Here is a 14,187-nt window from a genome sequence, read left to right on the forward strand (position 1 = left end):
TGTGTCGGAAGGTCTTGGGATGCCGAATTTGTTCTTCACCAGCAGCATTCGGCTACAGGTGGAGTGAGGGCAGTCCATCGCAGTCTGGTGGTCATGCCCAGTTGCTGCTTTCACACAGTCAACCACACCAGAAAGCAGGTACAGACTCAAAGGGGTGGGGCTGTTTTCAGCGTTGGCTGCAGGTACTGTGATGATCCCTCTGGCTGATGGATGCATTGCAGGGATCAGTTACCGGACTGGTGACAAACAAGCTGTGGCTGCTGCAACTTTTGGTTGACAAGGTGAATCACATCAACACGGTCCGTGCGGTATTAACCTTGTGGTGGTCTTTACCGGCAGCCTGCCGGGGACTATACCACTAGTCCAAAGGGAGGTCCCAGGCAATTAATAAAGGCTAGCAGGCCTCCGGGGTTCATAGAGGCTGCACAGGTTTCAGGTAGGGATGGCAGGCCACAGTTGTGGAGTCCTATTGCTATTGGCAGAGTTTGGTGATGGTTTCTTCTGCAGCAGGGCTCAGTTGCTGGATCAGCAGCACGTCTTCGTCCATTGTCTTCTTTAGATCCATCGAATCTGAGGTTCAGGTTTCAGGAGCCACCTAAATACTGAATTTTGGGACAATACAAAATGAGACAGGTAGTAGCCAATGGGATACTTAGCTTTAGTGTGTTTGCACCCTTTAGTAACCATTTCCTTTGGCAAGAGGCACTACCTTAGCTCTGAGTGGAATTTCAGGGGAGGGGTTCACCTCACCTGCCCCACCCTAGGGCTGTTGCAGGTTGAGGGGAGACCCGCCCCCTCATCTAACTAATGTTCCTGCCTTTCATCCTACCAAACGTGGAGCAGGAAAGGGGGCTTAGCCTCCCCCACTATCTTGAGGTTCCTGGGTGGGATTCGAAAGGCAGCATTGCCTTTGAAGCTTCCCATCCAGGAAGGCCATTCTGTCCTGAAAGAGGTGTGAAACACCCACGCCCAGAGCACGTTTTGTATCTGTCCTCTGTGAGCGATAGCCACCACCCCATGAAGTCAGAAACATGTCTGTGGTGGCAGGCTGGTGAAAACCAGCCAGAGACCCCACTAGTGTATGGTTAGGTTTCAGGGGACCCTTTAAAAGGGTACCCTGTGTGAATTAATGAATACATCTAACACTGGCATCAGTGAGGATTTATTAAGACTTGGTGAGGGGGCCCAGAGGTGGCACAACCAGGGCAGCCACAACTAAGAACAGGGGAATCCTACTCACAAGGAACCAGGGTACTAGTTATATATAGGAAAACAGTGGTTCCAGTGGATAGTATAAAAAATAATTTAGGCAATAAGTGCGCACAATCGCAGTAAGCCTGTAAAGGACCTAGTAATATCAGAGGACAAAATGAACTTTCTACACAGTTTACTCTATAACATTTTTATAAACACACAGTAAATAGTATAAACACTTTCTTAGATTCAAAAATTCAACACTTTGTGCATTGTGTCCCCAAGTGAAAATGGAACCAAAAAGTGACTATATACAGTGAACAATTTACAAAGGGTTTCCATTAATTGCAAGAAGCGACCATTCAATTATAAATTGTCAACAGCCTAGGTATACAGTGACACTGGCTGTGGGATGGTCCATTCTGTGAACTTGTCAACAGCGTTTTGAACCCTCCTGTGAATGTGGGGACTAACGATGTAGGGACATCTACAAATGAATAGAATGGGAAAGCATTAGATCCATATACTAGCACATATATGAGAAACTATAATGAAGGACTAACATTGAAGGTGGTTACATGGATGATAAAAGGGTGCAGCCTATATGAATGTGGTGTGCCCTGTGTGAAGGGAAAAAGGAAAAACTCATGTGAGAACCCAGCCGGGTTCTTCAGTGGTGAGGTTGAGAGGGGAAAGGGCACATGGTTACATAGGGTATTGGCCTAGGGGATTGCTCGTTTACTATATACAGATGCTGGCAAGATGATAGGCCTTACCTCACAGTGAGGAAGACTGGCTCTCTATGATGAAGGTCAGTGAGCTCTTCCGATGCCCTGCTACAGCCGTAGCACTTTCCTTTTCATTGTTGAATATAAACAGCACCCGGAAGATTCCGTGTGTTTGAATGCTGCAGGTGGAGGAATGGGTATAGTTTTGATACAATGAGCAAACGAGAGTGTGGGGTGGAGGAGGATGGGATTTTTCACACTGTGGTGGAGTGTGCGGAGTTACTTACTGGAATGCTGTAGAGCGGAACGGTCTCTGTGTCTGGAGTGGCAAGCGTCTGAGTTCGCTGCTGCCCGGTCTAGCAGTGTACCTCTTGGTGTGATGACACCGAGAGCTGGAATGAGAGTGAGTTAAATGTCTGGAATCCCGCCTTTTCGCGCTGTCGAAATGGCAGGAATTCCCTGCCGTTTCGACAGCGCAATTCGGGAGGAGCACAGTTTCCTAGTTCGATCAGCCGATCGGTAACTAGTTTACATGGAAACTGAGAACAAGCCTGCCAGCGCAGCAGCGTTCTCGATTGTGTCAGTGTTTTAGACTGCAGCTGCTCTGTCCTGGTTGGACATTCAGTGTTGTGCAAGCGGTCAGTATGAATAACGCTGTACATACATGCTAAGACAATCACGCTAATAGGCATATGTGGCACTTCAATAGTAACATATGATATTTACATTTAATAAAGTTCTCAATTGTGTGAGTGTTTTAGACTGCAGCTGCTCTGTCCTGGTAGACGTTCAGTGTTGTGCAAGCGGTCGGTATGAATAACCCTGTACATACATACTAAGTAGGGGTGGGCGGCCAGCTACGCTCCGTGCACGGAGTGTGCGTAGTGCCGCCTACTCCGCATTTTGCGAAGCTGGCGGAGCCAGGCGGCACTACGCACGCTCCGCAGACGGAGCGTAGCTGGCCGCCACCCGCCTCCCTCCCGCCCTCCCTAAATACTTTCAAATAAAGGAATGCAATAATTTAAAAAGCACTTACCTTGCCGCCGCTGCCCGCCGCGTCCCCGGGGCTCGTTATCTTCCGTCTTCCGTCTTCTTCAGTAATGCGCATGCGCGGGCGGCCGCGCATGCGCATTTTCACAAGAAAATGCGCATGCGCGGCCGCCCGCGCATGCGCATTACTAAAGAAGACGGAAGATAGCGAGCCCCGGGGACGCGGCGGGCAGCGGCGGCAAGGTAAGTGCTTTTTAAATTATTTCATTCCTTTATTTGAAAGTATTTAGGGAGGGCGGGAGGGAGGCGGGTGGCGGGGCTGGCGGCCAGTGGTTTTGCGGAGTGGGGCTACGCGGAGTGCGGAGGTGGGTGTAGTTTCTCGCCCACTTCGCGTAGCTCCGCGAAGCCCCACTCCCCCAACTCCGCCCAGGGTTAATACTAAGACAATCGCGCTAATAGGCATATGTGGCACTTTGATAGTAATATATCACGACATTTACACTTAATAAAGTATGGCCTATTATCCTCCCTCAATGTACATATATACAGTTATTTACATAGCAACTGTCACAAACCCATTTTATACGTGGTTAGCGCTCCCATTCTAAAAGCCGAATTGGTACTAAGGGCCAGTAAAATGTCTGGGGAGACAGGAACATTGTGTAGGGATATGGACAATGAATGTGAGATTGTGCTATAACTCAGCTTGGCTCGCAATATATAGGCCGGCCATAGTAAGGCCCTATGGTTATTGCAGACCACTAAGGAACCACTGTTTCCCTATATACAACCAGGACAGCAACCTCAGAGGATCCTCTTCAGGACCCATGCCTAGGTACCAGGGGTGCCACTTACTAGTGACTTACATGGGTAGGTGAAGTTGTGCCAATTGTGGTATAGTTGCAGGGGTAGAAAACTGGGACTCAGAACCTGGTTAGCAGGGACCTAATACTCTACAGTCAAAGTTGCATCAAAAGCCTGGCAAAAAGTGGGGGGTACTGCAACAAACAGCCATTTTCTCACACTTGATAATTCCCCTTCAAGCTTCAACACTCTTGCAAAGGCAGAAACACCTTCTCAATAATGTACTGCAATTTGCTTCTATAAACCGCAGCTCTTGAGAAGGTGTCAGATGAGAGTTGGTTTTGTTTGATAATAATCTGTGTTGAAAAATCATGTTGCACACTGCTTTTGCATGAACTTGTGCCTTAGAAACAGAAGACTGTCAAATAAGCCAATTTTCCAGGTAAGGAAACTAATGGGTTCCCTTAGAATGAATAAAACCCTCAGAGAGTAAGCAAGGTTAAAGGATGCACCTTGGACTGCTAATTATTACTTAAGGACACAGAAGTGAATGAATCTTTGTGAGGTTGGATAAACCAGTACATGTAGATAAGCATTGGAAGATCTAATTATGCATCAAATCTTCTCTGCTTATGAATTGAAGAATTAGCTGCAGAGTTAACATTTCAATCTCAAGTATGAAATGAAGGAATTTACTAACTTTAGATCCAGCGCTGGTCTGACTTCGCCTGTTGATCCTCCCCCCCCCAAAAAAAGATGAAGATGTTCTTTTCCACCTCTGGTACCTAGGAATGTGAACAATTGCCTTCTTTTGAAGGAGCTTATATCCTCTTTAGGCAATGCAGGTTTCTTCTCTTGATTGTTTGGAAGCAGGAATGCACGAAAAAGTCTAGCAGAGCAGAATTGAATATTAATGGCCACATTTTTAGTTTAGCGGTCTTTGACTGCCACAGTCGTGGTGGTGGATCTGCGCCTGCTGTATTCTGAGGCGGCTATTCAGACTGCCACCGCTGCACCGACTGTGCGAACCCCCGTTTCCTGGCAGTAACACAGCAGACATGGATATACAATAGGGAAGGCGGGACCGCCGCGGTCCACCGAGCATATTTTGGTTTCCCCACCACAAGCTCTTTTATGGAGGTAAGCCACCATGAAAAGGCTGGTGGTGGGGAGACAAAGGGGGCCCTAGGGCCCCCATGGCCCTCGCTATGGGTTTGCATTCAGCGGGGTACAACATGTGCTCCCCTGTTTGCATTTACCCCAAGTTCCAGCTTGGCATGGACTTAATAGTCCAAGCTGTGCTGTAGCTGCTTTTGCATTCCCATTGCTGTGCCTGTTTCAGGGCATTGACGTGGGTACGGCAAAAGGAAAGCCTTTGAGACATGAGTTGAACTTGTAATCTGGCGGGCAGACCATGCACAGCTTTGGCTCGGCTGTGCCGGCGAAAATCTGGTGTAGCACTCCCAAAGTCGGAATCGGGCCCCAAATTGTAAAATGTTTAAATTGCAATCCCTGCACAAATACCTCACAAATTATAACTTGTGCAATATTTATTGCACCCAGTAACTATCAAGTGCAATGACCCTCATTACATTTTGACTTTTCATACCTACTGGAATGCACAGGTAAAAAGCCAAATATTTACTGAAACATGTTTGTTTACAGATTGCACTAAAAAAAATCATGTTAGTTCATAAAAAGTAAGAATATATGATAATGATGGCGCTAAATTAATTTTGAACACCTCAGTGTTGGATTTGATCAGGTGCAATACTTATTGAATCTGACAAGCCCCAGAATGTCAAGCCACTGAAGCCCAGCTCACTGTTGGCCCTGTCTCTCTGCCACATCCCAAGTACCAAGCTCCCAACTCTCAATTAATAAGCAGAGAAGATGTACTATGCTGTCAGGAGTTGTATAAGAGCTTCCCTCTGTACCAAATGAAATCATCTCTGAGAAGGGTGCAAGCCTTCAATGATCCACCGGATGCAAGGCAGGTGGGTGATGGTGTCAAATATTTACCAGCAGGTAGTTGACCTGTATTTGTCCAGTTTGATACGTCGTACAGAGACACCTGAGAGCAGGCAGTTAATCCTCCACCATTCTACCACCACGTTCAGGTCTCTGGAGACCGGGGCACACAGGTGTACGGCGTCCACCCACTATTTTCACAGGCTGGACGCCGTCCACCATGCTAAGAAGTTGGGCCCCACTGACAAATATGCTGAATTTGTCCCGGTGTAATTTTCAAGCACCGGGAGACTCTTAGCAGCGCCTGAACGTTGTTGTCTGCTTTCGATCCACAACAACGTACAGGCGGGAGGGGGTTTTCTTAGTCCAGACTCCTGCTGGGCACATAACAAAGGCAGAATCTGAGGGGTCATCAGGCCTCCTTTTGTTCAGGTCTCTTGGCTGGGAGCAGTCAGGAGCCTCACACCTGATGGAAATACAGCAGAGGGGAAACAAAGGATCCCACCTAGTTAGCACTTCGCACATACTTAAGAGAGGCAGCTTTTCACTTTGTTCTGTCCCTGTTTAAGAGATATGCATGCACTGTAAGAATGTCAGATGTGTTTGTCTTTCCCAGTAATTACGCAAAATAAATAGCATGTATATAGAGCTTACTACCCCTGAGGGGGCGTTGTAAAAATGTAAATATCACTATGGGTGGAGGAAGTTGACGCTGACAAAAGGCAACATTGTTTTATGTGTAGCTTAAAAAATGGTGAATCTTCTACATCAATCAGGAGGGCTTGCATGTATACTCGAAATTTGCTCCAATGTACTCATGATAGACATGTTAACCCCTTCGATGCTGATGATGAGCTCAGCTCGTCATCAGCCACGGGGGGCGTGTGCGGATGACGAGCTGAGCTCATCATCTAACGCGGCTTTTAGAAAAAAGCCACGTAGCAAAAAAATAACCGCTGCAGCGATGCGGTTAAACATATATGCGTGGGCTTAAGAACTGATGTCACTTCTTATGATGCCTCTTCCTGTGATGTCACGTGCTGGGATGTCACATGCAAACAGATTAACTGGGTTAGTCCCCCCCCCCCCCCCCCCCTTCTTATTCTTTTAGGACTTGTGCCCTGCTGGACACCCCAGGAAAGTTGTAACCCCAGTATTTCTTTGTATTGCTCTGAGAAGAACCTTGAAGCTGCAAATAGCAGACAGGTTGCTCTGTTCTATTTCTATGAGCTAGGTACACTTTTTACTTTTACTTCTAATTTACCATTCTAGCAAAGACGTGTGCCAGTAAATTAAAGATGGCTGCCATGTCACACAATGCATTTATAATGGTGTCTCGGCACATAAGTGCACAGAGGTTACGACGCGTGCATCAGTAGCCATCTTGGAGTTAATGTTCTGAAAAAAAAATGAAAAAAGACAAAAAAATGCAATAAAAAATTTCCAGGCATATGTGTGCGCTCATATGTGGTCAATTAAAAGCTATAAACTAAGACTTAGTGGCTCTGTTAGTGCTTGGTAGAGGTAAGATAAATGTTGACAATGGTGTTGAAATTACTCTTTGCAACAACCCACTGACAAAAAAACCTTTTTTAATATTTTTTTTAAATTATGGCTCCTGTGAGTTGGTGTTATGACCAGTATCAATGGATGATTGGTTCATGTTCTCAGCTTCATCTCAAGATCACTTCATCAGTTTTTTTTCCAATATTTCTGTATATGAACACAAATTAGACACCACACACTAAGAAGTAGACAATATATTCTGTATACTTTATTTAAGAAAGTGAATAGAAATGCAAACTCAATGTTTCAAAACTCATCAAGTTACATTTGAAAGATAAAAAATACACATTCGTTTATTTCTTATATTTTCCATAAAAAATAAAATCGCTTACACATTTCTCAACCCAAGGTAAAGAACAATCTGTCTTTGTATGAATCTAGCAGGAAGAGGCTGTAGGGGGCGTGGCCGCCCTGGTGGCACAGCTGTGGCCCTCATAGGCAGGGAGAATTTGAGGTGTACCCTCAGTTCTGGGGGTCTCAATGACAGTGCAGGTGCGGGGTGAGTGCGCCTTGTTTCGGAAACCTCACCTGGATCGCTAATTAGATTTACAATTCTCGGGAGATGGTGGCATTAGACTATGGAGGCCCTTCCCATTTCTGACGCAAACCTTCGGCCCGCACCAAGGCAGCATTCCTGCCTCCATTTTTAATTACAACAGATTCCAGTTCCAAGCCCATTCCATCCAGTTGTAAATGTGAGATCAGCATTCCATCGAGTGTGTGTGACACTCCCTTCTCTTATTGCATTCTTAATAAATAATCGGTGAGAGGCACTTATTGTCCACACTGTCCCACTCGACTTCTTGTGGGTTAATATTCCTTTTAAGAAGTAATACAGTTTGCATGTTTTTCACTAGCAGTATTAGCAAAGCATACGCCCCATGTTCTCTTGCGCACAATATGAAACCCAGTCACTGAAAACTGAGGCACTGGGACTCGTGGCACTCCCCTTTCCACGGGCCCCGCCCCCATGAGTACCTGCAATTCCGGGATTGGATTTAAAACCCACACGGTCAGCTACTTGGGGTCTCTTAAGGCACTGCACTGTATTTGGCACTTTCTAGAATGTTGGTGGTGGGTCATAGCTGTCATTAATATCCCTGCATCAACAACTAAGAACTAATCCCCTACACAACCTAAAGGATATTTAGCAAGTGGACGGAAAGCGAAAATGGCACAGAAATGGCATGTAAATATTTCAAGTTACACATTGAGACATTTATTGACAAGGTTTTAAAGTTAAAAATCGAGACATAAGCCATGCCCCAGAACAGACCCTAGTCAAGATGTTAAAACTAGCACCACGGCCACCCACATGTTGTGTTAATGACACGGTGTCATCCATCTCTGTGCTGTTCAAATGACAATATGGAGACGTGTGCACCCTGCTAAAACAACAAGCTTCTATAAGCCTCCCCCCTCCCCCCCTGCCTTGATGATTAACTTTTTAAAAGGCAAGTTGTGGAGTCAAGCGCGTGCCTTGTGTGAAAAGCGGCCATGTCGCGCTGGGATATTGTGAAAATACCTGGTCTGTCAGTTTTTTGGGGTGTGGAGCTGGAAATGCAAACGTTGATATTATCCAAGTACGGGCTGGGACCGCTTAGTTTGTCTGCAAACGTTGTGCTGTTCCCTTCACGCCCGCCCGGTCTCGTCACAAAATATGTAAAAGTGTGTTAAGTTTTATTTTCCAACCCCAATGGCTTTACTGATGACTTTCTCCCTCCTTTCCTCGTGTCTGAGAGGTTACACTCTTCTACAGTACACACGGCATTATCGTAATGTGGGCCACATTATGTTAACACGATTGGACCACATCGTCCAATCGTGCTTCACGGTGTTCTATAGGGTCTGAGAGCAATCGGTACATGTACTGTAGTCCGAGTGGGGCGAGTAACCTGTTTGTGTAGTGGGGCGGGTACCCTGTTAGTGTCTCCACGCATGGCTCATTTATGCCCGTGACGCAGCGCTAAATGATGCGCCCCTCTGCTTGCGAAGTTTGGTGAGCTTAGCTGAAATGTGACTGCCAGATGTCTCACAGGGATTCAAAGGTCTAAGGCCAGAGCTTGAGGGGAGGGGCTGGAAAGGCGGGAGAGTGATACACTCAAAGAACAGGGTCATGTTACCAGTGTCACACTGCACGCAGGGGTCCCAAATTGAATGACCTGGCTGACCACAAAATGACAGCTTTACCTAGTTGTTCACTGTGTTCTGTCATAAGTAACTTTCACTTTTGGAGAAACTGTTTAAACGCAAGCATTTCAGATGTACGTTTAATTCATTTTTAAGTAGACATTAGCATTACACAACTTGCAAGTCCCGCCCGATTATGACGAGCATATTTTGGTCGCTAGCTTTTAGCTCGACGCAATTCCCTTTATCAGGTGGAAAGGCCCACCTGTGGGCCCTTGAATTGCTGGAAACCCGAAATAAAAAAAAAACATCTGCACGGCTAGCCTAGGTCCCATGCTTTTAAAATCAGCTGGTGTTTTTTTAAAATAATTGTAATAACCATCACTGGAGAAGAGTGTGGGGGCAATGCACCACGAGCAGTGCTTCACTAAAATATGGCCCAACTTCCTCATTAGAACTGGATGACTATAAGGAAAGGCTGCAATTGCAAAGCACGTTCTGTAGGAGGCAGTGTAAGTCACCCCAGAAGTTTCTTTATGCAGCGCTTACTAACCCTGACGAGGCGTTGAACACCAACATGAGAACACGGGCACCTGCTGAGTGTGCCTGGGCGCCCAGCTCATGCTTTCAGTATATCCAATGACTAAACAATTCGGCCACAATCAGATGAATTGTATGCACATTAATCTAAGGCACAAAGAAACGACAACGCCATAGTTGAGCACAGACTTTACTTTTCACCGGTTTCAGCCTGCAAACAAGGTCGAAAAGGCACTTTGTACTACAACACACACAGAAACGCACTTTGCACCCAGTGAGCACTGAACACAGTTTACTCGTAGAAATGTGTCGGTAGCAAAACAAGGCGCGATATACAAAATATTACAGCCATGGGACACAGTGCATATTCAGAGAGTTTAGGTAAACCAACTCTTTTAGACACAATTGAGAAATTCAAAGTTCAGCCTGGAACAGCACGTTTGGCCAGGCACAGACAGGTGGCGCATGCAGTCAGGGCGCTAGGCAGTGCTGCTTTGAGCGTCAGCAGCATGAACGAGTCTGAAAGAGCAGTTCGGGGGCAGCAGACGCGGCGCTAGCATATTCTATCAAGGGGGACATTTTGTATTGTGTGCTGGTACATTGTATTGTGTGCTGGTACGTTCTCAGCCCCCGACCTGTTTGATTCAGCTCTTTGTGGGGCTTGCCGCGGGTGTCTGTACCTGATAACTCTAAGGTTCACCCTGGATTCATTTTTGTGTCTGGGGGCACTGAAGAAGATTTAGAAATACTGATCCCCTGATCTCATCTGACTTTCCTTGAATGTGAGTAGTACAAGTTTTTGAGGAAGTCTAAGCGCTTTATAACTCTGTCCACCCGCCCCCTCCCCCCCATTATAGTATGGACGTCAATGTGTGCTTCTTGCTGTGGCTTTCCTAGTGCTTCAGTTCTATTAGGCATGAGAGGCTTTTTGTTTATTTTGGAGATTTGTAAACCACAGTACATAAACAAAACCTTTAAGGCACTACAGTCAGCAGTTTCGTCATGTGACTTTCTATATGTAGCAGAAATGGAATGTACCAAATGTGCAGGGAGGAGTTGCGGGGGTGCAAACCTGAGGTGATGTTGTGGCCTTGTGCGTGCACATATATGCGCCTTGCAGCCCAGCGCTCGGAATACAGTCCTAGAGAGCAGCTGTGGCCTTTCATGCATAGATATATGATGCCTAAAGAGCGGTGTATCCGTGGGGAACAGTGGCGTTATGTGTCAATATATATATATATGACCCCAGACATTCAATTTTGGTGTACCCCGGGAACAGTGCTAACCTGGCACAAGTCTCTGAATTATCCTATGCGCTGTCTTTCAGTCCAGATTTTGGTCCGTGGTGAGTTTGGGTAGAACCCCAAAGATGCGGGGCTCTCTCCTTCGGCATGAGTTGCTGCGTCAGCCCAGAAATGCACAGTCTCCTCCGGCCGATGCCTGTCTGTGGACTAGTAGTAAAACAGCCTTTTGGAGCAAAAGTTCTGGCAATGCAGACTTTAGGCGGCTCCAGGGTTGTGCAGTCTATTCTGCACGACTCTTTTGGTAACCCCGTGGTTGGCCAGGTGCACTGATCCCGGACAGATTTAAGCAGACCTTTCAGTGGCGCACTCGTTCAGATGCATTGTTTCACTCTGGTGCATAAGAGTCCAAAATTGCGTGTCAGCCTTGGCCCAACTTGAGTCTTTGGGTGACACCAATGCTGAGAGGTCGAGTGATGTCTCAATTCCAGGGTTGCCCGCTCTCTGGACTGTGCCACTGCTGCGCGGCCTCCCGAGGCAGCTGTCCTCCTTCTGCACAAGTCTTTGGAGGATCGTGTGTGGCGCAGTCTTTTGTACAGCTGCCTAGCTTCTGCATAAGTCTTTGGGAATGTCGCCGCAGTCTTCTGGGGTATCCCTCTCTCCGTGGAAGAGTTTGCGTACCCCTTGAGCTTCGCAGTCATTCTCCGCAGCCCCAGCTCGCCCTGGCTCCACAGGAGCTTGGCGTTACCAGCGCTGGGTCTGCGCCAGTCTTTGTATGACAGCAGAGTTGCGCAGTTGGTTTTTGAATGAGTCTGTGACCCCTGAAGTTGCGCACCTATTATCAGACGCAGTTGGTGCCCATGGCCTTGAGCAGGGAGGTCTCGGGCAGCTGCCTGAAGAGCCCTCGCAGCCCTTCCAGCTCCCGGCTTAGCTGCTCCACTCGTTTGCGCAGCCGCTCGTTGTCGGTGGAAAGCTCCAGCACCCGCTGCTGGGTCTCGGCGTTGCGCATCTTGGCCTTGTCGCGGCTCTTGCGCACGGCGATGTTGTTGCGCTCCCGGCGCACTCGGTACTCGCTGCTCCCCTTGTCCAGGTTCTTCTTGGAGCGGCTGCCGCTGCGGTGGGGCTCGGGGGAGTGTTGGCGCTTGACGGCGGCCCGGTGGTGCTGCGGGCTGGGCACGGGAGTGGGAGGCGGCGTGGGGTGTCCGGGCTGCAGGTGCATGGTGGTCTGCGCGCAGTGCGCCACCTGGTACTGCAGGTGCGGCGCGGGGCCCCCGGGGTAGAGTGAGCCTCGGTGGGGCCCCTCGTCGCGGGGCTCCTGCTTGATGAGCAGGGGCCGCTGCTCCGCCTTGCTGTCCATGTAGGAGATGCAGCCGTACATGGCGGCCTGCTGGGGCTGGTACGGGTACTCGGCGGGCTGCTTGGCGCGGCTGCTGTGGAACAGGTCGGCCAGGAACTCGTCGTTGAAGGTGGCCGGGTCGATGTAGGCGCTGATGTCGATGGAGCTCTCCTGGTCGCACAGGTCGCTCAAGTCGCCGCCAGCGGGTGGCTCCCGGTAGCTGAAGTGCGGCTGCTGCTGGTGCTGCTGGTGCTGCTGCTGCGGGTGGCTCAGCCGGGGCTCCGCCTCGTACAGGTGCGCCGGCTCCATGGAGCTCCTATAGCCCGCGAAGCATGGCGAGCAGCTGCGGGAATCCAGCGTGAGGCGGGGACTGGCTGCCCTGATGGCGAGTGGAAGAGTAGGGACGAGAGCACAGCGGGTCCGGGGTCCGATCCTACCGTAGGATCGGTGATTCCAGTCAGCCTCTCCTGTAGCGCCTACTGTAGCGCTCACAACTCCGCTGCTCAGCTAGTGCCAGTGCAAGTGACAGCCCCGACCAGGCTCTCAATGCCCCGGCGCGCAGGTGTGGGATGAGACACAGATCTCAGTGCTCTGAGTCAGTCCCGCAGCCGTCCTCCACCCTGGGTGCTCTCTGCGCTCAGTGCTCCCTGCCTCCGCCCCGTATATATAGAGCTTCCTCGCCAGGCGCCCTCTAGTGCCAGCCCCCTGCCCTGAACCTTTGACCGGAATAGGAACAGCTGCGCGGCGCGAGCCCTGCCTCGCGGGAAGTCACTGCCAGCGGGGGCAGGTCTGTCTAAGGTTTGCAGCCAGCTCTGGCCAGTCTAGCACAGAGCGGCCACCAAGAACCAGCGAAGTCTGAAGACGGAAATCAGCGATGGCTAGTCTACCAGCACACAGGGCACTCTCACCAAGGGCCAGAGCAGTCTGAGGATTATAATCAGCTGTGACTAGTCCAGCACGCAGGGCACTGCCACCAAGGGCCAGAGCAGTGAGGATTATAATCAGCTGTGTCTAGTCCAGCACGCTGGGCACTGCCACCAAGGGCCAGTGCAGACTGAGGATTATAATCAGCTGTGACTAGTCCAGCACGCTGGGCACTGCCACCAAGGGCCAGTGCAGACTGAAGATGGCAATCAGCTGTGACTAGTCCAGCACACAGGGCACTGCCACCAAGGTCCAGTCTAGTCCGAGGATGGTAACCAGCTGTGAATAGCCCAGCATGCTGGGCACTGCCACCAAGGGCCAGTCCAGTCTGAAGATGGTAACCAGCTGTGACTAGCCCAGCATGCTGGGCACTGCCACCGAGGACCAGTCCAGTCTGAAGATGGTAACCAGCTGTGACTAGTCCAGCACGCAGGGCACTGCCACCAAGAGCCAGCCCACCATGAGGATTATAATCAGCTGCGACTAGTCCAGCACGCTGGGCACTGCCACCAAGGGCCTGTGCAGTCTGAGGATTATAGTCAGCTGTGACTAGTCCAGCACGCTGGGCACTGCCACCAAGGGCCAGCCCACCCTGAGGATTATAATCAGCTGCGACTAGTCCAGCACGCTGGGCACTGCCACCAAGGGCCTGTGCAGTCTGAGGATTATAGTCAGCTGTGACTAGTCCAGCACGCTGGGCACTGCCACCAAGGGCCAGTGCAGACTGAGGATTATAGTCAGCTGTGACTTGTCCAGCACGCAG

At 49.3% G+C, this 14,187-nt stretch overlaps 1 protein-coding gene across 1 annotated transcript; it reads right to left on the reverse strand.

Annotated features, from left to right (window-relative positions):
- Positions 1 to 7,435: 7,435 nt before the first annotated feature.
- CEBPA (CCAAT enhancer binding protein alpha) lies at positions 7,436 to 13,133 on the reverse strand. The gene has a single exon (XM_086945142.1). It carries the CDS (start codon positions 12,807 to 12,809, stop codon positions 12,006 to 12,008), a length of 804 nt encoding a protein of 267 aa, XP_086801268.1. The 5' UTR covers positions 12,810 to 13,133; the 3' UTR covers positions 7,436 to 12,005.
- Positions 13,134 to 14,187: the final 1,054 nt, after the last annotated feature.

Source organism: Lissotriton vulgaris, chromosome 12 (genome assembly GCF_964263255.1).
Source record: "Lissotriton vulgaris chromosome 12, aLisVul1.2, whole genome shotgun sequence".
Taxonomy (NCBI): Eukaryota; Metazoa; Chordata; class Amphibia; order Caudata; family Salamandridae; genus Lissotriton; species Lissotriton vulgaris.

Bases quoted from the DNA above. Each gene is read 5' to 3' on its own strand.
- CEBPA (XM_086945142.1), bottom strand. From the start codon at position 12,809: ATGGAGCCGGCGCACCTGTACGAGGCGGAGCCCCGGCTGAGCCACCCG.